The sequence below is a fragment of the Lampetra planeri genome, chromosome 29 (assembly GCF_965212315.1).
Source record: "Lampetra planeri chromosome 29, kcLamPlan1.2.h2, whole genome shotgun sequence".
NCBI classification, from domain to species: domain Eukaryota; kingdom Metazoa; phylum Chordata; class Hyperoartia; order Petromyzontiformes; family Petromyzontidae; genus Lampetra; species Lampetra planeri.
The window spans coordinates 1,860,994-1,887,076 of NC_136135.1; the positions used below are offsets into that span (position 1 = coordinate 1,860,994).

Genomic DNA, 26,083 nt, shown 5'->3' on the forward strand with positions numbered 1-26,083 from the left:
ATACATAATTAAGCCCCGACTATATAAGAACACAACATTCACGCGGCTTTAGTGTCTTTAGCATTGCTCCTTTCTGCCTCTTATTTTGCTACCTGGTTCTTTATTATCTTCAAAGACGGCCTAGTAAGTGCTACTGTGTTACTATTATATCATCCCTCACCCCCTCCCGCCCTGTCAATTAAACGGCGCTGTCTAATTGGCCGGGAGACGCGGCACTGTACAGGAACACGTGGAGTGGTGGAGCTGCTGATGCTACTGCGTGTTGACTGATTCTGCTGAGTGTCCACTGCTGATTGACTGCTGCGTGTTGACTGACACTGCTCCTTGTCAACTGCTGCGTGTTGGTTTTGCTGTGGAGCCGCTGCCGCAGTTTGGCTGTTGTCGCGAGTAGGCGATGTCTACGAACCAAGACGCCGAGGCGCGCGGCTTGCGGTCCGGAGGCCCCGTCTTCTCGGACCTTGACGCCGGAGACCCCGACCAGGAAACCACGGAGATGGAGTCGCTGTGCATGCGGTGCTACGATAACGTGCGTGCTGGCTATGGGGACTGCGATATCGGCCAGGGAGGGAGTAGGGGGTAGCTGTGGAGACGGAGTTATGATTGGTAATGGTGTCATGATTGTCAGTGTTGGCATTGATGTCTGGTGGGACCGTCACAGCTAGATTTACTGTATCAAGTGGAATGTTTTGCCTCACTTGATACAGTAAATGCAGCTGTGACGGTCCCACTTGATGACGGAGACTTGTGTTGCCTCCGAAACGTCGTGATTTATTATTTTATTTTGTTTCTATTAATTTCATTTTTACCTACGTGACTTTACCGAAAAAACCTAAGAGTATGAATCCTTGCAGTCACGAAAGCTTCAAATCTAGAATTGATGTCTGGGTTAGAGTGGCAGAGTCATTGTTATTGTGGTTTGGGTACTCGATTTAGGGTTAGTCGTATCAGAACTAGTGGTATTGTCAAGAGATGGAGTCACGGCTAAGTGATGTAATCAATGGTGGTGGTAGTTCTCGTGTCAGTGTTAGGGATAGGGTTTCTAGCAGTCGCATCGTTCTAAAAAAGCAGTAGTGTTAGTACACATGTTGGGGCTAGCAGCAGTGTTTGTAGTAGCCGCAGTCTGCGATCACTGTTTCATTGCTTTTATGGCTTTGTTTTGGTGATTTCGACAAGTGTATTGGTGTAGCCATGTTTGTTTGTTGTAGTACGGAGTAAGACTGATGGCCTTAGTCTAAGTTGTCTTGTGGTTGTTGTTGTTTGACTTGCATCCCACTGAGATTTTTGCACACAGCGTTGGTGTACGGTGTTTTTTCTGCAATATGTTGCTGTCTTTAATTGGATTTTCTGTTTGCACTCAGTCACATATTCACTTTAAGATGTTTTCTTGTTTTTGTTTTTTGTTTGTTGGTTGCACCCGATTCAAGAGCCGAATGGCTCACGGGGCTACAACCTAATAAATTAACTTGAACGTTGGGGTCGTCCTTTGCGCCTTTGCAGGGAGTGACACGGCTGCTCTTCACGCGAATCCCGTTCTTCAGGGAGGTGGTGCTGAGCTCGTTCTCGTGCGAACACTGCGGATTCGCCAACAGCGAGATCCTGTCGGCGGGACGCGTGCAGGAGAAGGGAGTACGCTACGAGCTCAGCGTGCGCAGCCCCAAGGTGATGAGCATCTTCGCCTCTTGAGGCGGCGTGGGGAGGGGGGGCTGTGAAACTATTTTTTTTTATTTTAACCCACTGAGCGAGCTAGCTATCACCAATGATAGCTCAACGAAGTGGCTTATCACGTGTGGAAATTTAAAGCAGTGTTTAATATCTAAATGTGGAGGGAAAAACCGGAGGGCCGGGAGAAAAATCCACTTGACCGCGGAGAAAGACATGTTAACTCTAAATATAAGGCAGGCATCGGGGACGGGATAGAACCCACGGCCTCATATATACCAGGCGAGGTAGTTAACATCTCGCCACCAGGGCACCCAAGTAGGGTTGGCTCTAGATTATCCGTAGAGCAAATTATCCGTGGGCGAATTCCCCCATGCTCACTGACTGACCAGCTCTGCTTCTCATTGACTCTGGGATGGTCGGCTCCCGGTCAGGATTAATTTGCGCTCACAACCTTCCGATTTGAGACTAGCACTCAAATCTCTTACTGTCCGGGGCTATGTGGTGAGCAGGGAGAAGTTAGTGCAGCAAAATACGTAGTTGTACTGTACGTCTATGCTCCCCTCTTTCAATCAAGATGGACGTTTCGTCAAGATGTGCATCTGAGTCATCCGTACAGAGTAGATAAAGATGCTATGGGCAGTTGGAACATTGACTTTAGACTGGCGTACGGCATGTTAACGATCAACCCCTGCCAGTAATCTCCATGACTCGTCACAATTCATGGTTGCGATTTTGATTGAAGAAGCCATCAATTTTGAATTGTCTCATTTTCACCGTCTTGCTCGTGTTCAAATTTGTTCCGTCACATGTTTATAAGTTGGTTAGCCCAAATGTAACATCCTGTCATTTTCATAAGCCGTTTTTTTAAATCGGTTCATTAACATGATACTGTGATGTATTTTTACTGATTGCGCCATTTGACTGCACATTGATTATTCTCCTCTGGTGCCCCAATCGTCTAACTCCCACCCATCTGTGCCGTTGACTTCCCCTACCCCCTTTAAAGTCCAGGCTTAAAACCTTTTTGTTTTGCCTGTTAGGACGGCTGCATTTTCATCTTATATTTTGTATTGGTGGCCAAAACAATAACACGGTCACGTTGAGCTCTTGGAGATTGTGACCGAGACGAAAGACTAATAAGAGAACTGGACATAGTCCAGTGATCACGTGACATGGGAGTCGTGCCTCCCTGCTGTTTGTGAGCAGCACAGATTTGCCTCTTGTTCAGTTAAATCTTTGTGTTTTCAGCCTGCACGTATTCTTTTGTTGTGATGGGTCTTATCATCATCTACAGAAATTGTTGGATTTCAACATAAATGACCACTTTTTGCGTAGCGTCTCGAGAGATGCTGTTTGCATTTTAAGCTCGACATAAATCCACGCTGTATTTTATTGCTTTCATAATGAGCTCTTGCCCGGTTGTAAATGAAAGCCAGTTTTACGTGTGACCGAGCAACCTGACCCCTGACCCTCAATAGGACCTGGACCGCGAAGTGGTGAAGGCCGGCAGTGCAACCACGCTCATCCCCGAGCTCGACTTTGAGATCCCGGCCTTCACACAAAAAGGAGGTGAATGCCCACACAGACTATCAAACTCATTCTACCAGTAAGGCCCACTGAGCTTCATAGCTATTTTTCAGAAGCGACCTGGCCACAATTAATTGCGCACCGAAGTGGTTTATCACGCGGAAATGTACAGCAGCCAAAAACTCTAACCTTGTGTCGAGTCTAAATGTGGAGTGAAACACCGGAGGACCTGGAGATCATGCTTGTTATAAGCTTTATAAATTGTAATTGTTAGAGAAATTTATGACAGGTCTTTACTGAGTGAACTGCAACAAAAATGTGAAATATGCATCTAGAGTTATGGGAAACTGATATTACAATAACCAACATTGTGAAAAGTGAGTCTTCAACATTTTACGTGGCCTCAGTGCACCTAGCCTGGCACAAGCATTGTGTTGACATCACCAACACTTGCTAGCGAACTGTCGCTATTTGAATATACCTGTGTGAGTGTTCTTTAGAACTGATCTTTGTGTTTAGTTTGTTGTCCCTCCCCTGCTCCTCTGATTAGCACGGTTGGACTATGTACGGTGCTGAATAAACTCTACATACATGTGTTTGTGTGCATGTATGTACTTGTGTGCGTGCGTGTTTTGCGTGTCACTGCATATGTTTGTATGTTAACGTGTTCTCATGTGCGTGTGTGTTTGTGTGTACACATGCAGCTCTCTCCACCATCGAGGGCCTCATCGATCGTGCTGTCGCCGGCCTGGAGCAGGACCAACCTAAACGCATGGTGAGCGCCGCACCTCCGAGCAGAATCAGAATATTTATACTGGAGGAATCCGATGAACTATAAAGCTCTTATTCAGATATATCCAATAGATTTTGTGTGGTTGACTACTTATGATGCGAGAGAAGTTCTACATACATACACCCGTGCCCACTGCTGCCTTCGATTCTCAATCGCGAGTGCTACCCTCCGAGGCCGTGTGGGTTTTGCTTCTCATATGTGTCCACATTAAAGGGGGTGGTGTATTCTCTGTGGCCGAGTGGCTCTGTGGGTAGAGTGCGTGACCTGCATTCACAAAGTTGTGGGTTTGTAATTCTGGTCAAGGTTCAACGGTGTAGAGTCGTTAAGTGATTTTTACCTGTTCCAGCTCGTTGGTTGAACCTTCTCGCTTCCCGCGTGCAGACGCAAGACCCGCAAGCGGCGGAGAAAATCGACGCGTTCGTCGCCAAGCTGAAGAAGCTCAAGGAGCTGCAGTCGCCGTTCACGCTGGTGGGCCTCCTCCGCCGCCGTGCATCGCCAGCGGCACCGTTCCCTCTCGTCCCTTCGGCGTTTTTCGTCGAACTTTGCAGGAGGATTTACCGTGAAAGTTCGCCAAATTGGGAAAATTTTACCTGGAAAATAACTTTTGGAGAAATATGGAAAAACTGCATGGCAACAATGCCCATGCTGCGAGACTAATGCCCATTTGCAGGCCGGTGCTGTTTAAATGTTGTACCACTGTAGATCCCCTTGACTAGATAGCTGCTGGGCTTTGGAATGGTTAAGATAAGATAATGATGCACGGCATGTTGGGTTTAAGAGGCATTTAATCTCTCCAAGTATGAACATCTTCATACGTTTGTCATGTTGTTTCGTTGCTTCATGATAATTATAACAACGATCCCTTGCCTTGCCCCTCAGGTAATCGATGACCCTTCGGGGAACAGCTTTGTGGAGAACCCGAGCGCGCCGCAGCGCGACGAGGGCCTGCACACCTCGCACTACGAGCGCAGCCGCGCGCAGGACGTCGCGCTCGGCCTGAAGGTCAGAGGCGCGCCGTCTCCTTCAGAAACTAAAAGTAGAACTTTTTATCGCAGCCAAGTGTACCCTTAAACGCGTGACGTTGATCCTAAATGTGGAGAGGGAAAAACCGGAGGACCCGGAGAAAAATTCACACGGCCACGGGGATGGAGACATGCAAACTCCCAAGTATACAGGCGTCACGGTCGGGATTGAACCCAAGAAAATCCTACCACCAATTATTACCAACTTAGCCTACCAAATGCTAGCTGTACTCGTAACCAAAACCAAATCGCCAACCAAACTGCTCGCTCCAACCCTTGTTCAAAACTGACTAGCCATTTGAATGCTAGTCCCCTACCCTGACGCTATAGTCAAGAAGCCACTAACCTTTCCCCACCTCCGATTACCATGGTTGGATACGTAACGTGCAGAAGCAGTTCAGCATACATGCAACCCTAGCGCCACCTCTGTTGCTTCTCCAAGGCTCTATTTCACTTTTTGTTCGCTTTTCATTTCATACGTCCATCACACGCAGTGAATTGTGGTCCAAACTACCCCGAGTGGATTGACATTGTGTTAATATTACATCTACATCACTACGGCAAGGGTTACAAGTGTGGACCTGTAACAAATGGGCAGTCGATTAAGTAGTGCCGGAGGGATGAGAGGCTGAGTGGAGCCACCCCCTAGAACATTATTCGCAACCTATTTTCATGCAATAAAAATCATAATAATTAAACAAAATGTTGTATTCATTACCCGGTTATCACATTCGTCCAGAGAAATGTTTGGAATTTCCTGGGGGTGGGAGGGCGGAGGAAGGGAGGCCATCATCACCATGCGTTTATACAGTTTTTGATGATGATGATCAGGACTTGATTCTCACAAAACCAAGTGAAATTATGACTATAGTGAGAGGTACGGAGGTGGCTCAGGTGCAAAAATATTTTCTGGGTCACTGGTCGCTGGTCCAGACAGAACTGGCTTAAAGTAAGCCATGATGATGATCATGTCTGGAACAGGCAGACGATGATGAAGGTGACGAAGATCAAAAGGTCGACGTGACTACCGCGCAAGAGGTGATCACAAAGCCTGAAGAGGACAGAGGGGGTGATGAAGACCTCAGGAACGAGGTGAGTGGCCACCCGGGACCGGTCAGCCAGGGCAGTGTTGTTTACAAAGGTCGCAAATTTACTGACGTGGCAAAACATCGCCATGTGCTTCTGTCCCCAGGTCCTCAAGTTTTCCACAAACTGCCCCGAGTGCAACGCGCCGGCATCGACCAACATGAAGCTCATCCGTATCCTCGGCTTAGTTTCTCGTTCAATATTTTATGGTCGCTAGAAGCATTAAGTGGCAAAACTAAATCTTTATATAACGTTTTTTTGTTATAGTCTTTGGGGACTGGCTGCAACTTTTAATGTGTTCTCCAGATTGTAAGATGCTCTGGAAAGTAAGACACGCCCATGGCTTTGGGGTCATATTTGAAAACAAGTGTCTTTTATAATATGAGAACCGTCTTCCAGAAGATGAATACGAATGCTCTGCTTTAAAATGTTTATATGTATGTTGGACTTATTTTGCACCGTACGTTTCCAACCGTGCTAAAATGGGGGGATATGTCTTGTGGAAGATTATTCTACATGGCTGGTGGAGTCTTCTTATCCTCCGGGTATTTTTGGATTGAAATGGAGAAAGGCCTTCCAAAAGGTGCTCCCAAGCAACTTTATTCAAACACATCTTCCGGGAGACTGGTGTATTCCAGTGGCCCACTGAGGCAAAGGAGGGCTATCCGTGAGCCACTGACTACCCGTCTGGGTTTCCCATCGCTGGCGTATTCTCTCTGGAATATAAGATGCACACCCAACTTTTACTTAAAAAAAAAATACAGCGGGAACAAAAGTGCATCTTACAATCCGGAGAGTACGGTAACTCGCTACACTTGACAAGCCGGTGTCATCACGGGTGGCTGAAACCCAGATTGAAACCGAGGAAGTCAATTCTCTGACGTAGTATTTTCCCCCTGAGCCACCTCAGTTTACCTCCCCTTTATCGTTTAATTCCCCTTGTGGATGCGTCGTTCATTGTTTTGTGACATCTGCCCTCCTGCCTCATTGCCGATAATTATTGGTGAGATTGAAATGCGCCGTTACCGCTTGACCTTGACCTTCGACCTCCCAGAAATCCCTCACTTCAAGGAAGTCATCATTATGGCCACCAACTGCGATGTGTGCGGACACCGGACTAACGAGGTGGCTTTTACGTTGTTTTGTTTAAATTCATAATAAAATAAATTTAGCCTTGTTTTTCATTCGCAGTATGATACACCTACTTTAATAGTGATTATTACACTCGTGATGCATGCATGGAATTGTTCTCAATAGCATTGATACACGAGCCCTTCAACTAGCCCAACTAGCCAACCTTCCTCTAGCACCGGGATCAGCAACCAAAATAACGAGAAGAGACATTTTTTTTCTAATTCTATAAAAAAACCCTCAATATTTGAAGAGCCCCAATCCGTGTGAATAACGTCACAAAGCAGTCCTTAAAGAGACGCACACGGTTCCGGAGCCGCGGGTTGCCAACCCCTGCTCTGGCAATAGACCATCACCTGTTGGCAACCCTCTCTTATGACACGTTCGTTTGCGCAACCGACCAACACAATCGTGAATGTGCGACTTGCCCTAACCCTGCCCGGCGCACGCCAGCGGTTTCCTTCCCTTCGTCTGAACTCCGCGTCGCATCGACATCGCAAGAGCGACGGCCGTCGTTTGGTTGTGTCCGCCTCGATCTCGTTTCCGTCGTTTCCACGACCTGCCACCAATTGCCCCTCGTGCACCGCAGACGTTGCCGCCGCGGCGTAATGGTTCACACGCCGGACTCGCAGTTCGGAGGTCGGCCGGTTCGATGCGACCTCCCGGCTTGGCGGTTGGAACAATGGGAACGTTTCTAAATTGCCCCCACCCCTCTCATCACCTCTGCCCACCTGATAGTATACATGTTTACACCACGGTGTCGGTGTGGAAGAGTAGGCCAAATGCCCTCTCGGGCGGGGGCTGTTCGAGTGCTTTCTCTGTTGGAGGCTCTCGAGTGTGCTTTTAAATCTATATTGAAAACTCATTTCTTTAGAACTGCTTCTTGTGTTTAGTTTGTTGTCCTTCCCCCGCAACTCGCCTCCGGTTGGCTACGTACGGTGCGAAATAAATTCTACATGCATACATTGGGTAGGCAGTGGCGTTCACGAGCAATTGCAGTGCTGCAGCTTTACCGTTCACTCCCACCCTAGGTAAAGTCAGGAGGAGCCATCGAACCACTGGGGACGAGAATCACGCTCAGGGTGACCGACCCCTCAGACATGACCCGCGATCTGCTCAAGGTAATGGCTCCCGCAGCCCGGCGGCCATGCTGACTGGCTGTGCGTGCGTTGTGGTTGTGTGTGTTTGTTCATTTTAGGAAGCCACAGGAGCTATGCACTTTTAAATCTGTATTTAAAAATAATTTATTTAGAACTGCTTTTTTGTGCGAAAGAAGTTTCTACGTACGTACGTACGTGTGTGCTCGGCCAGCCATAAATAATTTATCTGGTGCCGGTGTGTAAACATCAGCACTGATGGTTAGTACACTGACCGCAACTACCCCACCCTGTGCGCCGTGCCGGCCTTAATAGGTGCTCGCGCACACAGCACTTTCCAAAGCGGTCTTTCGAAGGCTGCGCAGGGGATCTTTGTCATTGATTGTGACAGTGTTGATGGGCGAGTTATGTATTCAGTCATAAAGATTTTTGGGTTAGATCGCGTTATTTATAAATGTGTCGCAACCCTCCACCACCCGACACGGCCAATCAGTAAAAAAGAAGTGTCACGTTGACAAAAGATAAATAGTTCACTACTTTAGCCCACCGGTGTGTTGAAGAGTGAATCCACAACATTTACAATTTGAGTACGACATTTCGCTGGAAATTACATCCAACATCTTCGGGCAATTTGCCAGAATAGTTCTGTATTCATGTGTGTGGTTGTGAGAGTTTGTAGTTGCGGTCGTGTGTTAACAGCACTTACCCCAACACTCTGTTCAGGCGACACGGCGGGGGATCTTTGTCTTTGGCCGTGTGTTTATTGCATTGCGCAACAAACCCGACTACCTGAGTTTATCCCAGTCACAGCTGACGTCGGTGGCGAACGATATTCGAACTGATCCCGAGCCTTCCCTCGCTGGTCAAGTGCAAGGTTGTGGCAATGTTGGCAGTTGTGTTATATATTCTTGGTTCTTTCGGTAAAGTCACGTAGAAGGGAAATAATAAAATAATACAAATATAAAACAATACAATTCTCACGACGTTTCGACTGCAACACAAACAATCATCATCAGGTGATGATTATTTTATTATTTCCCTTCTACGTGACTTTACCGAAAGAACCAAGAATATGAATCCCTGCAGTCATGAAAGCTTTAAATCAAAAGTTGTGTTATGTGTTCACGCATGTGTTGGGCCAGTGTTGGAGGTTGTGATTTGTATATGCGGTTGTGACACGTTGGCTTATACGATTGTCGCCGTGTGTGTGTGCGCGTGTGCGATTGTGCCAACGTGGACGTTCCGTGCGGTGCCCGCAGTCCGAAACCTGCGCGGTTCGAATCCCGGAGCTGGAGTTTGAGCTGGGCATGGGAGCTCTGGGCGGCAAGTTCACCACCCTCGAGGGGCTGCTCTCTGACATCAGGGACCTGGTGCCAGACCCACAACCTCGACCAGATCGTTGCACTCATCATCATTTTTAAAACAGCATCGGCACCAACTCTACCCGAATCACCAACAGCCATGCGTTTAATAGGCTTTTTTTTCCGATTCTCGGTATTGCTAAAGAAGAGAACTGAATAACAACTGTGGGTTAAAATGTGGGCACATTTTTCTTCTTAAATAATGGACGAATCGAGAGGCTACCCATTTCAGTGCAATCCCGGTGGCACAGCAGTTGAAACAACGGGCAGGTGTTTCGCACGCCGACCGCATCTGTCCAACCCAGAGGATAAGTGGACCTGTCCACCGCACCTCCGGTTGGCTTACGTACCTTGCGAAACGTAGGCTTTCGTGACCAATATCACCCATAATAGAGGTTTTTCTGGGGTTAGATTGTGTAAATAAATGTGTCGATAAAACCTGCCACCACCCAACTAGTAAGGGTTGTCACGTAAACACCGGTGTGCTGTACTTGTGACGAATGTTCTGTTTGAAAACCCTTACTAGTTGGCTGTCGGGTGGTGGCAGGTTTTGACGACACATTTATTTATACGCGATCTAACCCAAAAAAAACCTCTTATGGAAGTTAAACATACACGTACATACACCAAGTCGATTGCTAGGTCACGTTTGGTTGGGTAAAATGCTTGGGACTCCCCATCCCCCCACCTCTCTTCCAAGATGTTTGACCAGTGTGGAAGATGAGATGAAATGTCCTCTTAGAGTGGCTTTCTCGAGCGCGTGGAGGCCCTGCTTGCTAGCAGTGGACGCCCCTCTACAATCGCTTGCGGGCGTGTCTGCGTCGAGCCTGCCAAAGTTTGACATGTCTGTCTGTAAGCCTGAGAAAATGCGTGATCAACAACAGGACGATGAGAGCTCTCGTGTGCGGTATTTCGTTTCGCAGATCGTTGCCAAAAACCCGTTCTTATCTGGCGACAGCTCCACTCCGGACAGAAATAAGAAGATACAGGAGTTTGGACGGAAGTTGGAGGAGGTGAGCATCATTGGGGGGGGGGGGGGGGGGGGGGGGTGGAAATGCATAGGAGGTATTTTTGAACCGGTGAGAGATACGGGGACCTTGTTGTTGCTGTTACAACTGATGTGCCGAAAGAAAAATATTTAATTCGGTGAATATCGGAGACGGAGAGAGAGCGAGATGAAAGCGTGATCAACAACAGGACGATGAGAAACTTGAAAACTTGAGGTACACGTTCGTGGTCACATGTTACAGACGTCATGATGTCGCGACGTCATGTGACCCGCCAGCACGCCGATATTATCGTGCGACGATAAAATCGGTGATTAATTTGAAAGGGGGTCCACGCGAGTCGTCTCTTGGATTTAAGGCTCTTGATTGTTTGTTGCCCGCACCTCACCACCCCCCCTTTGTATCCTCTCTCCCCTTGTTCCTTTTCGAACCTTTCACCAAGGTTCTCTCTCTGCCCCCCCCCCATTCTCTGCTTCTCCACCAATCACCGCTTTTCCTTAACCGTCCCGTTTTCCCACATTTTTCTCCCAATTAAACCTCTCAACCAATCCCACGTCGCGCTTCCCATCAACTGTGCCCCCCCCCCCCCTCTCAATCGTTTATGAATTACCCTTACATATTTATAGACACCATGTGCATGTTTTGATTTTGTAAGGCATTGCAAGTGAAGAATGATGACCATATTTGGTTAGTGCTTCTGCAACACTGCCAAATGCAGTTGTTGATTTTAATTTGATTAGTTTGCAGTCTTCTTACTGTTTCACGATGATCACACATGGCCGTGCGTACGTTAATGGCGGTCCCTGGGAACTTGTTTAGATCCAGGCAGGGAGGATGGTGGTGCACGTGGTTCTCGATGACTCCGCTGGGAACAGCTACCTCCAGGTGAGTGTCCGTGTCCACCCCTGATGTAGCGACTCTCACCCGACCTTCATGTATGCTTGTATGTTGAACTTATTTCACACCGTACAAAGCCAACCGTGCTAATCGGAGGTGTCACCTTCCTGATACTTCTCACCCCTCCCTGACCCTCGCCCCTCACCCGACATCTAACACTGGATTTGACCGTTACCGGTCATTACTTTTATCTAACCACTCCTCTCTCGCCTAACACTCTCTAGCTTCGTACATCGATTATTGAAGTGTGCAGTTATGACGAGGATAACAACGACGACGGTGACAAACCATCTACGACATTGGAAACGTATCCGTCCGCAACATGACCGTTTTCTTGCCAACCTCAGAACGTCTACGCGCCCGAACCGGACCCGGAGATGACCGTGGAACGATACGAGCGGAGCTACGACCAAAACGACGACCTGGGCATCAACGACATGCGCGTTGAGAACTACGGTGAGGAGGAGGAGGAGGGCGGTGACGGTGGCACGGAGGGGAGCGGCAGTGGCACGACCAACAGAGCCGAGCGGAGCGACTCGGAGCGCAAGGCTGTGCCCGGAGACCCCACACTCGCCACTCTGTCCTAACACGCGTCCACTGCTCTCCTGTTGTTGCCTTCCCAATGACACCTTTACTGCTACAAGCACATCCGTGGCAACGTGGGCGCCATCACGACGCAGATGGCTTTCCGCTGGCTATATCCTGTGCCAAGCCAGAACCAACCCGTGATATGCTGGCCTAGCAAAGCATCTCAATCTGGTTTGGGGCCCGGGCAGGCCTAATAATGCATCCATTGCGTGTGGCGTCAGTATACAACTCAAATACAGCGTCGCCGTGTCATCCGCGTGAGTCTCGACTCGTTCATTGTGTGTGGCGTTTGCGACACGGGTTGGCTTCCGCAGTGGAATAACAAACTGCTGTGATGTAAATAGTAATTTAAGTAACGCAAATTCGTGCTGAAAGCGCTGTGGTCATTTAAGTTTGTTTTTAGGTCACGCTCATAAGCGGTCGAATGGTAAATGTTTGTGCTGCAGAGCGTTCCACACGACAGGGCCCGCGTTGCGTTTGTGTTCGGGCCCGCGTCACAACAAGATGAACCACCACGAGCAGCAGATCTCGCTCGTTGGCGTTGGTCGTTGGCGGGCGTTTATTGGCCCCGACAAACCGAGGCGGCATGCCCTGGGGCCGCCTCCAGGCTTGGCTTGGCTCGCCATGGCCCAGGTGCGACTCTGTTGTGCAGTGGAAAACAGAGACCCGCGCATGGGGTGGCTGCTGCACGGCAACCTCGGGAACTACCGGCTGGAGATGAATCTTGAGAACCGCGTGATGGAATTTGATCAGTCCCGTGATGTCTGTGCAAGGATGGAGGAGACTGGGTGTTGGGGAGTGTATTGGGAAATTCAACTGCACTCTGACATAGGGTAATCTCGCAACATTTTTTTATGTTGCGAGATTACTCCCAAACACACCGGTGGTGCTGAAGCAGTAATAAATTGGCACGTTTGTTACATAACACATTTATTAATTGGCTGTGTCTGGGTGCAGGAGGCTTTACAAACATACATTTCATTTACTCAAACCTAACCCAAAAGAAACCAATTATGAATCGGTATTGGTCGTCAAAGCCTACCTATAAAATAGGGAGAGGATTAGCGTCTATCTCGCGCTGGCCTTATTGGTAGCGTTGTATTAAGAAATTTGCGAGAGGATTATTTTGATGGACAGGTTTATGAATCCGAAAGCGGCCCTGGTGGAAGAGTTGAGAGGGGGGAGTGATTTAATGAGTATCTGGATGGATGAGTGGTTGCGTGAGTGGGTGGATATGAACCAATTGCTTACACTCAACTTGCTGCTAGCTCTAATGTAATTGTATAAAACTCGCCAAAACTTTCCTGCACATGCACATCTATATGAATATCGTACTTTAGGAAATGTGCTTCTCATGACTCCTGTAGTTCAACTATTTATTAGTTAAAATCGCCATGCAAGAACAATACAATTACGCTCGGATATACAAAAAAAACAATCGACATGAATGCAAATTGCCTTAAAAATGTTTGAATTGTCCAAAAGCTCTTGAATAAATATCCTGCGCCACGGCAAATGGTTGTTTGTGGTACATTTGTTTCCTGCCGACAACGGAGAGTTCTGTCCAAGCCGTGGCCTCGACTGGGGAGTTCGCGGTGGCAGAAGTGGCAGCGAGACGCGTCAATGACTCTGCGGCCCTTCAGTGTGCATCGCCACGCAACTCAACTCGCTCGTTCTCAAGCGAAGGGCTCTCAGTAGCTGCACCCGAGGCTGCTTTGCGACGCGAGGCTGGTCCCCTGGGATTGTTAAGTGCTTCATGATGCCTTTGGCCTGCAAGGTGCTGTATAAGTGCAATGTTATTGTCAGCAAAGCCATCACCGAGCAGCTGGTTGTGGTTTTCAAAAGTTTTTTTTTTCCCCTCATTACCAAGAGCCCGTGCCAAACGGGCTACAGCTGTGCATTTAAAACATGTTTTTGGCAAGCATCTTCAACTCCACCCTTTACAAAGCTCGGGCCGCCACAACTTAATTCATTGTAAGTAGCGGTCCACCTTCATATGCGCGTGAGAGCAGAGCATGGCTGTCAACCCATACGGTTTGCCCATATTTTTGTACAGGAAAATTGAGTAAAAAGTCTCTTGTGTTTCTCCCTTGTGATGGGACTTTGTAGGATGAACGTTGAGATTTATCAGGACACGGGGGTGACCAATAAGGTCTGAATTGGTCTGTAATAAGGTAGAACACTGATAAGGGGTTGACAGTTACGGCAGAGTTTTACAGACGTGAGAGTGCAAATAGTCAAAAGCATAACTCAGACGTGGAGATCCTATGATCCATGGGCCAGACACGTCTGTCACTACAAGACCCTCTTGCAGTGGTCGAAATGACTTGAGTTCTGTAATAATTTGTGGCCCACGCCGAAGGGCGTTGAAAGTCTATCCAGCCCCTGGCATCAATCATTGTGTGAGCATGCCCAGCAATGTCTGGTTGTACTCATTAGCCAGACCACACGGTCCTGAGCTGCCCGGTTCCGATTGGCGTGAGGGTCCGGGACCTCTCCTTTTGGCCCAAACAGTCTGTCAATTGGCATCTGTGTTGAGGTGGCACCAACTGATGTATAACTACCGAGGTCGTGTGTTAGTGCGTCGACCTTTGCAAAATTATTCTACGCAGTTTTGATAAACCTAGGGGGCTGACTGAGAATGGTGTCTGGGTTTGGCCTACTGTGGACAAGGTGGGAGACCGTTGAACGGCACAACCCCACTCGGTTGGCCTGGCACCATGGCCGAGCCAGAGGACGGGGAGGCCTGTGTCGGCTGCTATCTCTGCAGGTTGCAGGGTTCCAGTGGTGCCAAGGCAGGCGCTCCATCCTGGACGCTCACGTTGTAGGTGCAGTAGCTCTCCCTGCACGCGAGCCCAGACACGCAAACGGATTCGAGCAGCCGGTGGCCGGCGACAAGTTTGATGTGAACGTGTGGACATTGTACAGCCCCCACTGCCTGATGAGGATATCCTCCCCCGCCATGCGGGTCATTTGGGTTATTTAACCATAATTCTAGATTTGAAGCTTTCGTGACTGCAAGGATTCATATTCTTAGGTTTTTTCGGTAAAGTCACGTAGGTAAAAAATTAAAATTAATAAAAGTAAAATAAAAATCACATTTTTATTTAATTTTTTATTTTATTTTTATTTTACTTTTATTAATTTTATTTTTTTACCTACATGACTTTACCGAAAAAACCTAAGAATATGAATTATTTAACCATATTTCACCGTGCATGTTTGCGGAGGCAGGGCTGCATATATGTGGGAGCATAGAGCCCAGCACAATACTACATTTGGTGCACTGCTCTTGTAGTTGAGGATTTTTTTTCGTACAGTATTTTTCCATTCACATCATCATGAGTCATGATCATACTTTACGTGTATGATAATGAACTCCATTCGAAAATTGTGAGGAATTTGAATTTAAAAGTACAAGCGTATCTTTCCCGGCCTATGTAATTCAATCACAATATTTTGAAGGATGTTTATTGTTAATGTTTTGGATTTTACCAAATTGTGTAAATGTGCAATGTGGGTGTGCTTATGATTCTCTCCTGGGTGGACCATGTAAATGTGCACGTGGCCACTAAGACCTAATTGGGTGCACCGTGTGAATGGACTACCCGTTGCGGATGGGCCAGGGCGACAGGACGAGGCGGGCGATATGGAGACGATAGGAGATGAACAGGCGGCGAAACGAAGGCCCTCGGAAACGAAAGGTCACGGCGACAAGGGGCCCCGGAAGGCCCTCCACAAACAGCAGACGCATCGCCGAGCGACCTTCCATGAAGTTTCTGGAGGTCCTGTACGCTCCGGCCACAGTGGAAGAAGATCGCAAATGCTCACGACTTATTCTCTGCCCAGTTCTATCGTTTGGGGTTGGTGGAGGCATCGGTGTGTACGGGAGTTTGTCAATCCGAAGCTGGCTGAGGGATCTTGGTGGTTTATTTCACTTTACTTCGCGCTGGTCAGTGTGGTTAGGTGAAGGCATAGATGTCGTGGCACAGCATAGAAGCAGAGTAACAACATAGTCTACTTGCACTACCCTCTGCTGTCCTGCAACATCCTCCAACATTCTGACCACACGTGGTTGTCAGCCATCAAAGCGCTAGAACAGGGTTCGAAAATCCTGCTTCGCTTCCAAGGTGTGATGGGGCGCATTTTAAGATATCAACATTGATTTAAAAAACGAACTTTCAGAATGTCTCTCCAAACAAAAAAGAAAATATGTTTTGTCCAACAGGATAAATAAACCCTTCCGTACTTTTGTCATCCAACAGCATCGCGCGCTTTCAGATGTGCTTCCGAGGCCGTCTGGAACGCTCTTCCTTCCGATACTAGGAAGCCACCGGAGCTATGCACCTCGGATTAGCACGGTTGGCTACGTACGGTGCGAAAGAAGTTCGATATATATACAGGCTACCAGAGACCCGTAAAATATGTACACACACCCAGCACACCACATCGAGTATACATCCCGTTATTGGCTGTGCCTGCAGCTACAATTGACGTGCGCCCTCCTGTCAACAAGCGCTTGAGCAGAAAAATGCCCCCGAATGGTAACAAAGACGGCGGGGATTGAAGGGGAAATGCCGTCCGTGCCGCGTGTGGCGAGTCTCACGGCACGACGGCCACCTCCTCCGTCAGCGAGCGGTTGGCGTGGAGACGCACGAACAGCGACCCCCGCACCACGGGGTCACGAGACTCCACCTGGGCCAGGTAATAGGTGACTGCAAAACACAAAAAAGAAAGAACCCCCCCCCCATTGTAGTAGTTTAAAATGTGTGGGTGTTTTTTTTTTTTAAGACTTGGTTACGTATTGTGAGGATATTTTTTTTACAGCATTTGCTGCTACTGGACATCTGTGATTAAGAGCTTTATCGCTCATCGGATTCCTCCAGTATAAATACAGATTCTGATTTTAATTCTGTTATTGGTGTTGCTGTTGCTATTGTGGTCATGTCTGTTGTGAATGTTTATCAAACGTTTATAAGTGTTTTTGTGATTTTTTTTTATTCGCTTACCTATTAAAGTGAGGCCATTTCATGTGTTTTGTTAAATGAAACCATTAGTAGATTTGAAATTTGTGCTAATATTGTCGCAGAAAGCTTGCAGGAATGTGCCGTTTTACAGATGAGTCGCCTGCTTGCCTTCAGAGGCTATTCTCCCTGTTCCTCAGGTCGTGATATTTTTAATCACTTTATTTTATTTTTTCTATCTCCGTGACTTTACCGAAAGAACCATAGTATATGAATAGTCTGCGGTAGTTTCACAGGAGAGGGTGCTGTTACCAAATGGTTTTACCTTACGTAATTTGCTCTTAATAATATTTTTTATAATGACATCGGTACCCATAACTTACTTTTTTTATATTCTTGGTTCTTTCGGTAAAGTCACGTAGAAGGGAAATAATAAAATAATAACATATAAAACAATAACAATTCTCACGACGTTTCGACTGCAAAACAAGCAATCGTCATCAGGTGTGAAATCAACAGCAAAATTTACTTTTTTCTACCAATATCCTCACGAGATCTGTAAGATCCACTACGACACAGACGGCACGTGGCATCCATCGTCAATACACTTGCAGCGTTAATCAGGGTGGCCGTTGGGCTCAAACCGCAAAACCTTTGCAACGAGCGGGGAAGTCGTGGTACCCGCTCGGCCGTATCAGCCACATTTAGAATCGTGTGAAGCGTCCGATGCCGCTGCTGCTGTTTTTGGTGTTGTCACTGCTGCTGCTGTTAACTGTTGTTGTTGTTGTGTTCACTGACCACAATAAGGGGGTGCTTTGGCCGTGTTCATGTGAAGGACGATCGACTCGGAATCGCTCATCGCACAGACCCCGTCAGCTGTCCGGTCGGCGGACACAACACGAAGGACATTATCAACAGTATTCACATTTGTGAGCGATCATCAGAAACTAATGATCCCTGTGTCGCCGATCACGGACTCTTGGCGCCGCGAGGGCCATCGGCGAGCGTCGATGAAGGCCGGCACAACGATGCAAGAGGGGATTGTTTGTGGCCAGCACCACGTACGTCCGGCCGCCTGCGTCTTGCCAGTGCTGATGTTTACACACCACGCTCGAGGCGCTCGTTGAAGGCCGAATCAGCCTCGGGGGAGGCCGCGATAGGGATCTGACTCAGGTGGCTGGGTCACGAAGTGCTGTGTGCTGCCAACTATGCAACCTCTTATTGTTGGTTCTTTCGGTAAAGTCACGTAGAAGGGAAATAATAAAATAATAAGTATTAAACAATAAAATTCTCGAAAGAACCAAGAATATGAATCCCTGCAGTCACGAAAGCTTTAAATCGAAAAATGCTACCTCTTATTTTGTACGTTGAAGACTCACTGACAAGAGGCCATGGGACAGGCCCAAGGTGTTGTTAGTTTACTGAGATGACTGACAAGTTGCACACCTTTTTCACGAATTTCAATCATTTCTATTCACATGCAAGTTAAGACACTACAACACACTGCATGCACCTGATGATTGAGAAAACACTGCTCTACATACACGTACACACAGACACTGGCCACAGGTTGCTGCGGAGTCTTGTAAAAAAAAAAACGGGTCTGAGAGGTCCCCTCCACCGTAGCCACGCAAACAGGTGCGCTGGCTGAGGCGCGCGGTGTTAGGCTCTGGATAGGGTTAGGGTTATGGTCAGAGTTAGGGTTATGTGTTCGGTTTGGGGACAGAATTAAATACTGTACAACAAAGATCCCCCCATATAGCCTGCACGGACTTTCGGAGCAAGTGCTGTTTGGTTTGCAAGTAGCGCCTATGAAGGCCGGCACGGCACACAAAAGAGTGGGCGGTCAGCACCACACCCGGCCACTTTTGTCTCCCTCGTGGTGATGTTGACTACACACCGTACCAGGTAATCAATTGTGGTCGAGTCGACCAAAGCAGTTAGGATTAGATACAAACACAGTCACACAGGCCCTCTCCGTGAGTACCGGAGTGGTCCTTTTCATGAGTACTGGAGTGGCCCTCTCCATGAGTACCTGAGTGGCCCTCTCCGTGAGAACCTGAGTGGCCCTCTCCGTGAGAACCTGAGTGGCCCTCTCCGTGAGAACCTGAGTGGCCCTCTCTGTGAGTACCGGAGTGGCCCTCTCCGTGAGAACCTGAGTGGCCCTCTCCGTGAGTACCTGAGTGGCCCTTTTCATGAGTATCGGAGTGGCCCTCTCCGTGAGAACCTGAGTGGCCCTCTCTGTGAGAACCTGAGTGGCCCTCTCCGTGAGTACCGGAGTGGCCCTCTCTGTGAGAACCTGAGTGGCCCTTTTCATGAGTATCGGAGTGGCCCTCTCCGTGAGAACCTGAGTGGCCCTTTTCATGAGTACCTGAGTGGCCCTTTTCATGAGTACCGGAGTGGCCCTCTCCGTGAGAACCTGAGTGGCCCTCTCCATGAGTACCTGAGTGGCCCTTTTCATGAGTATCGGAGTGGCCCTCTCCGTGAGAACCTGAGTGGCCCTCTCCATGAGTACCTGAGTGCAGGCCCAGGCGGGGGCAGGACGCCGTGCGCTCCGTGCGGCACTCGAGGCAGCGTCCGGCGGCCAGGGCGGCGGCGGAGTCGCACGGGAAGGCGCGCAGCTCGCACGCGGAGCGCAGGGAGCTCAGCCACAGCCGCACGGCGCGCATGTGGTCGCAGATCACGGGTGACTCCATATCCTCGGTGAATCCTGAGGTTGCGGTGAAGGACGGCGGGCGGGCGGGAGGAGCGAAGTCGTGACGACCCTACCACATTATTTTGGGGGGCTCTACTGAAAGTTCTGCCCATTTGACATCGCCAAGCCCACTGAATAACTCGCCCTGTCCACACAGAGTGGCCTCCTCACTCTTTCTGACATTGGCCCCGGCCACTGCTCAGGTAGCTCCCCCACTATGCAGGTAGCCCCAGCCACTGCTCAGGTAGCCCCCCCACTATGCAGGTAGCCACTCCCTTTGCTCGCATCTCGAGTCGAGCGTGAAGCCAGACAGACGTTAAACCCGGGACAAAATCCCGATTTACATGAACCAAGGCGTTGGCACAGTTTCGTGTGGCAGGAGCACGGAGCGGTGTGTGGAGTCACCTCCTGTGAGCGTCGTCTTTGGGCATCCCGGTTGGTCCTCTCCGCCGTTCACGTAGAAATCCACGTGGCCCAGGGTCCGCCGAATACCAAACTCTGCACGCACGCAGGTACACGTGCACACACACACACACACGGGTGTACACTCATACACGTGCACACTCATACACGTGCACATACACACACGGGTGTACACTCATACACGTGCACACTCATACACGTGCACACACACACACGGGTGTACACTCATACACGTGCACACTCATACACGTGCACACACACACACACGGGTGCACACTCATGCACGTGCACACACGCGTGTGCATACGCACACACACGTGCACCCCTTTCGATGTCTAAACTGAATCAAAGGGGCGGGGAAGGCTGCCGGTGCCGCATCGGCCCCCGTGGACATCAGAGAAGCCACTCGAAGCGGCAGCAGCCGCTGCCATGGCAAGGGTCGGCGCCGTCGATGGAGAGGCGCGTAGCGCGGTGCGGGGGGTGGGGGGTGGGGGGGGGTTTGCGTGGGTCTCACTGTCGCCGTCCGTGTGGACCACGTCCACGAAGGCCGCGTCGCTCGAGTCGAGTCGCTCCGCGGGGTCGGCCTGGGAGAACTTGGGTCCTGCGGGGTCGAGGGCTGAGTGAGAGAGGGGCCAGGGGAGGTGGAGGGGGCGGGAGGTGGAGGGAGTAGAGGAGCGATAGGGGACGTGTTCTCATCTTCTTCATGATTATCAATCATCGTCGGCCATGGTCAATCCACTGCTGCTGGATAAAGGCCTCCCTCTCCAAGCCATCGCCATCTGTCATGGTTCTGCGATGCTATGAGTAACACGGTCTTAGCAGACGCACAATGATTTATGGAATCAAAGAGATAAAAAAAAATGTCATCATGCGTTGAAGAACTATTTACAATTTCTACAAATGAATATTCAGCATTAATTTATTTATCATCATCATGAGCCACGGTTCATCCACTGCTAGATGAAGGCCTTCCCAGGCAAGGGGTCAATACGGGATGTTGCCGGTGTCGGTCACCTAACAAATCTCCCACCTCGCGATTTTAAGATTTTCCACGATTCTGGTTCGCTATTCAAAATTTATACCGCTGGGTAACAGAGGCAGGGGGATGTAAGAAACTTGCTCCATTGGCGATTGAACTGGCAACCTCAATATTGCAAGTCCAGTGTCAGAACCCTTACCACCATGGTGCCCCCCCCCCCACCACACCCCCAACGTAGTACGATAACATCAAAGCGTCGCCGTATCGTGTGGCAATCCCAGCGCCCACCTGTGATTTTCGCGATCCTCCCTGAGAAGTAGCTGCCTGTGAAGCCTGCGACGTGCGCTCCCAGGCTCACCCCCACCAGGTGCACACGCTCTGCACGCACGCCACGTTGCACCTGGGGGGCAGGTAGCGGGTCTGGGTGGGGTGCCTCCAGGCATCGGTTGGGGGTATCTGTGGCACACTCAGGGTGGTGTACCACCCCCCCCCCTTTTCTCGAAGTATGTAATGAATGCGCATGGATATTATGGATATGTGAATGGATATATGGATGTGAATGGATGTAACCAATATTATCCATAAGGTTTTTTTGGGTTAGATCACGTAAATATAAATGTGTCGTTAAACCCGCCACCACCCGACACAGCCAATTAGTAAGGTTTGTCACGTAGACAAAACATGCCAATTCGTTACTAGACCAGCACGCCTGTGGGTTGGAGAGTACGGTAAACCCACAACATTTACAACTCGAATACCGTAACGTTTCGCCAGCAATTACAACCAGCATCATCAGGCGCCAGCCAGATATTGGTTTTCCGAAATGCCTGTTTACCCAGCAACGAAATTTATTTTTTTAAATAAGGGGGTACAAATATTCGGTACAGAAACCAACATCATTGAAAATCGCTTCCGAGGGAGCGACAAACATTTGTTTCTGGGGGAACATCAATGCTGTGCGCACCCACCATGAGCGTGGTGATCATATTGGCGATGATCCTGCCCGCCTCCCGGGTCTTCTGCACCGCCAGCGGGTACCTGGGAGCACAGCCCGTGCCATGCAGCGCACCCTCATGCGACGAGGCGAGAGTGGAGCCACTGTGTGACTCTCAAAGTTCGATTAAAGTGGCAATAATTTCACCGAGTGAGTGACCGAGACGTTCTTCACTTAAGAAAAATAACCGCAAAGTGTCGTTGTGGCGCGTTACTGACAAGACAAACGAGGCCTCGTTCCCATACTGGTAGGAGGGTTTTAATTTATTTGATGTGCGTGCGCGTGTGTGTTGGGCTTCTTTAGCGCCGTGCGTAGCCAACCGCGTATGTGGGATTTGGTCCTCGTGTATAAAATGAATGTACAGTGTTGTGGGATGCTGTTGGCGTGAATGATGCCATATAAAATGAAAGTTATTATTATATCTGGCTCTCCACGCAAAGAATACAAGTTTATTTGTTACACAACCAACTTGTCCCTGGGAGTGCGTCCTATCAGCAATATTGGTTCAATAAAGCAAACTCTGGACTGGTTTCAATATTCAGTGTCTCACCAGCGGAGTCAGGCTTGCTTGAATCAATGCTTGTGGACTGTCCGAATTTTATGGGCAAGGACGCTTTCTGTAAGAAATGTGTCTTAGTTCAATGCAACAGTATACAATACGTCGCACGAAATATACATCAAGTTGCATTTTTGAGAATGTCCATGACAAAATAAACAAAAGCCTCCTCCCCAATATTTGTCTCTGGCGAAAGTAAAATATCCAATTTGATTGAAGCGTCCTTAATTTTCACCGGGCGGGAGACCCAACGCTGTGAGGCTTCACCAATTTGTTGCGCCGCGATTCCAGTCGACGGCGATGATGTTGGTGCCGGGGGTGTCTGGAGTTGCCGCGAGAAGCTCAGACACCATCTCATCGAGCCAGATGGGCCGCGGCTCCACGCCACCCACACTGACAACACGGGGGACACACACAGGGACAACAACAACAACAACCGCCATTCGCCACTAAGTGGCGGTGACGTCACCACGACGCTTGTGCCAGGCCAAGTGCACCTTGAGGCCACGTGAAGTGTCGAACGCCCCCTGGCAGGAGGTCACGGGGCAGACACAGATGCCACGGGTCGACTGACCGAGATAACACAGGGACACACACAGGGGGACACACGGGGAAGACATGGGATACACACAGAGACACATGGGAGAGACACATATGGTACACACAGGGGCCACATATGGGACACACAGGGACACATGGGGGAGACACACAGGGGATACACGGGGGACTTAGAAGGGATGTATGGGGGACACATGAGGAGACATACAGGAGACAAGGATACAATGAGGGGATGTGGGGTACAGTGACAGTGATGATGGAAAAGGTTTTTAATATTATTCACGTGCGCTGACCTACCAGTGATCTACTAGGTTCAGGGTTCAAGTTTTCTTATGAGCCTAGGACAATTTCAGTGAGTGCAGGTATGGTCACCGCAGTTTGGCCTTGAAAACAAAAAGTTTATCATCGGCGATGCTTCAGGCAGTGGCCCTTCACAGCACAAAGAGGGGGCAGAGAGAAATCTTGACTTAAAGCTTTCGTGACTGCAGGAATTTATGTTCTTTGGGTCTTTCGGTAAAGTCACGGAGATGGGTTCAAATTAATGAAAATTAAATTAAAAAAAACTAGGACGTTTCGATCACAACACAAGCGATGGTCATCAGGAGGAAAACATGACGATCGCTTGTGTTGTGATCGAACCGTCCTAGTTTTTGGTTTATTTTATTTTTGTTAATTTTAACCTATCTCCGTGACTTTACCGAAAGACCCAAAGAATAGGGGGCAGAGAGGCTGAAGCGTGACTGCGATGGGTTTTTTTCGGGCACACAAATCACAACGGGTTCTCAGAAAAGTGGTTCCCCGCTAAAAGAGCGAGAGGCCAGTGCTCCATTCCCGTTAACAGCCATCAGCTGGTGGCGGAAATTCCACATTGCTATGGCAGGGGTGGATGAGTCGACAATACAAGACGCGAGGAGGCCTGCATGTCTCAGAGGTCAGGCAAACTTGAGCCGGCGCCGCCGCCGAGAGTCTGGGTTCTAACCCCGGTTTTTGGCCGCCCGTGATTTGTCACGCCGCGCCCACCTGTATCCGTGGATGAGCACGAATGTCGTTGCCCCGGGGTCGATGAGCCGCATCGTCTCCACGTCGTCGTCTTCGTGTTCTTCGACTCCTCCTCCTTCTCCTCCGCCTCCTCCGACGACGACTCGGAGCGGCAGCGCGCAGAGCGGGTGGCGGCTGGAGCCCCTCGGAGGGAAGAGCAGAAATCGTACGTCCAGCTCCGTTCCCTGCAAGAGAATCGGAGACATTTCTCACGCAGCTCTGATGAAGCTAGTTGTCATTACTGGCGAAACGTCGTACTCAGTTTGTAAATGTTGTGGCTTGGCTCTCCAACACACCGGTGTTGCTGTACTAGTATACTACACTATACACTACACTATACACTACACTATACACGAGCGCTGTACTAGTGACGAATTGGCCACGTTCTGTTCACGTGACAACCCTTACTAGTTGGCTGTGTCGGGTGGTGGCGGGTTTAACAACACATATATTTACGCGATCTAACCCAAAAAACCTATTATGTTTGTATCCGCATCTGAATGGCGCGGTGGTTCAGTCCTTCCGCCTACTGGCTCCTCCAGACCAATATTGACGAGGGGCATTTTGTGTCAGCAAGAAACCTCTGGACCGGTGTTAAACTTTCTAAGCAGTCAAGCTTGTTGGACAAATGCACACAAAGTTGTTCCAAGTCCGATCGCATAGCCGCATGTCAGTGAATTCAAACCGCACATTGCAGATTTTGGGTAGAAGTAAGTTACCCAATATTCGCGTGAAATTGCACAAATCGCGCTCTAGGTAAGGAAACCCGTACTTTTCCTTTTAAGGTCGCAGTGTCACTGACGAAAGTGCCTGTTGAAGCGAGCCGACTCAAAACACACCGCGTCCATACCCCGAAGAGAAGCTCGCTCAGCGAGCTCGGCTTGAAGTCAGCGCAGGGGGGGTCAGGACCCGGGGTCGAATTGATGCCTGGGTGAACGGGAGGCGTTGGTGGTGGTGGCGTTGGTGGTGGCGGCGGTGACGGCGAGGCAGAGATGGGGTTGGACGTCGGAGTCTCGGTCAAGGATTCGCCCGGGTTGAAGATAACTTTGGGCACAAAGATGATCATTGCCATTAGGGGGTTTGGGGGTTCCACAATTTCGTACCCACTTGTCGCTTTGACGCGTAAGGCCGTCCCCGCCTTACACCTCGCTTCGCGGTATTCATCCGCAACCTCACTGCGCTGCACTACTTGGGCTTACGTAACTAACGCTAACATTTCCACGCATTGCATGTTTTAACATGATTTATGGGAGCATTTCCGTAAAGTCGGATTTGTGCAAGTTAGGTCTTCCGCAACCCGTGACAGTACGATAGCGTGTCCCGCGCATTTGCCCGGGATAGACGGCTCGGGTAGAGGGTGGATGAGAGGTGGGTGAGGCGTGACATGACATCAGCACGCATATGGTGACGGTGACGTCACCACCGTGCACGTGTACTTAGCCATGCGCCAGGCAGGCAGGAATCCAGGAAGATGTTTTTTGTTTCTAATATGAAACAGGAGCCTCCATTCCATACTGTACTTATCTCTCCATGCAAAAAAAAAGAATATGAGTTACACAACCCAAACCAGTGGCCAAGGTATGGTGCAAATCATAATTAAGAAGATATAGGTGACAAAATAAATACGCAGACAAAACGTCTCCTCGTGTACGTGTGTGTGGTGGAAACCTTTCGCCTCCTTGCCACAGCTATCCACGTAAAAATA

The 26,083-nt window shown here is 49.2% G+C and overlaps 2 protein-coding genes across 4 annotated transcripts in view; one reads left to right on the forward strand and one right to left on the reverse strand.

The window, feature by feature from the left end:
* ZPR1 (ZPR1 zinc finger) lies at positions 1-13,687 on the forward strand. Of its 3 annotated transcripts, none has more exons than XM_078608078.1 (15): positions 1-123; positions 392-526; positions 1,498-1,659; positions 3,141-3,231; positions 3,894-3,964; positions 4,364-4,450; positions 4,862-4,984; positions 5,986-6,096; positions 6,197-6,263; positions 7,145-7,215; positions 8,253-8,342; positions 9,578-9,688; positions 10,603-10,692; positions 11,506-11,571; positions 11,931-13,687. In XM_078608078.1, exons 2-15 carry the CDS (start codon positions 395-397, stop codon positions 12,168-12,170), a joined length of 1,512 nt encoding a protein of 503 aa, XP_078464204.1. In that variant the 5' UTR covers positions 1-123; positions 392-394; the 3' UTR covers positions 12,171-13,687. The 3 variants fall into 3 exon arrangements, with proteins under 3 accessions (XP_078464204.1, XP_078464202.1, XP_078464203.1); XM_078608076.1 differs by having other exon boundaries at positions 7-123; positions 359-526; XM_078608077.1 differs by having other exon boundaries at positions 7-123; positions 371-526.
* Positions 13,534-26,083, reverse strand: part of LOC144728565 (phospholipase A1 member A-like) — a 19,020-nt gene continuing 6,470 nt past the window's right edge. Inside the window, exons 2-13 of the mRNA XM_078608085.1 lie at positions 25,229-25,422; positions 24,361-24,563; positions 23,050-23,175; positions 22,201-22,270; positions 21,521-21,632; positions 20,768-20,869; positions 20,236-20,328; positions 19,651-19,845; positions 17,934-18,011; positions 16,778-16,886; positions 15,780-15,959; positions 13,534-15,014 (exon numbers count right to left, since the gene is read on the reverse strand). Of these exons, the coding sequence (XP_078464211.1) occupies positions 14,930-15,014; positions 15,780-15,959; positions 16,778-16,886; positions 17,934-18,011; positions 19,651-19,845; positions 20,236-20,328; positions 20,768-20,869; positions 21,521-21,632; positions 22,201-22,270; positions 23,050-23,175; positions 24,361-24,563; positions 25,229-25,422 (1,547 nt within the window). The 3' untranslated portion in view covers positions 13,534-14,929. The remainder of the gene's footprint in view (positions 15,015-15,779; positions 15,960-16,777; positions 16,887-17,933; positions 18,012-19,650; positions 19,846-20,235; positions 20,329-20,767; positions 20,870-21,520; positions 21,633-22,200; positions 22,271-23,049; positions 23,176-24,360; positions 24,564-25,228; positions 25,423-26,083) is intronic.

Excerpts from the sequence above, each read along its gene's own strand:
- ZPR1 (XM_078608078.1), top strand. The coding sequence starts at position 395 with ATGTCTACGAACCAAGACGCCGAGGCGCGCGGCTTGCGGTCCGGAGGC. Across the intron at positions 4,985-5,985 it reads ACGTCGCGCTCGGCCTGAAG|GCAGACGATGATGAAGGTGA; the intron begins GTCAGAGGCGCG and ends TGTCTGGAACAG. Across the intron at positions 10,693-11,505 it reads TTGGACGGAAGTTGGAGGAG|ATCCAGGCAGGGAGGATGGT; the intron begins GTGAGCATCATT and ends GAACTTGTTTAG.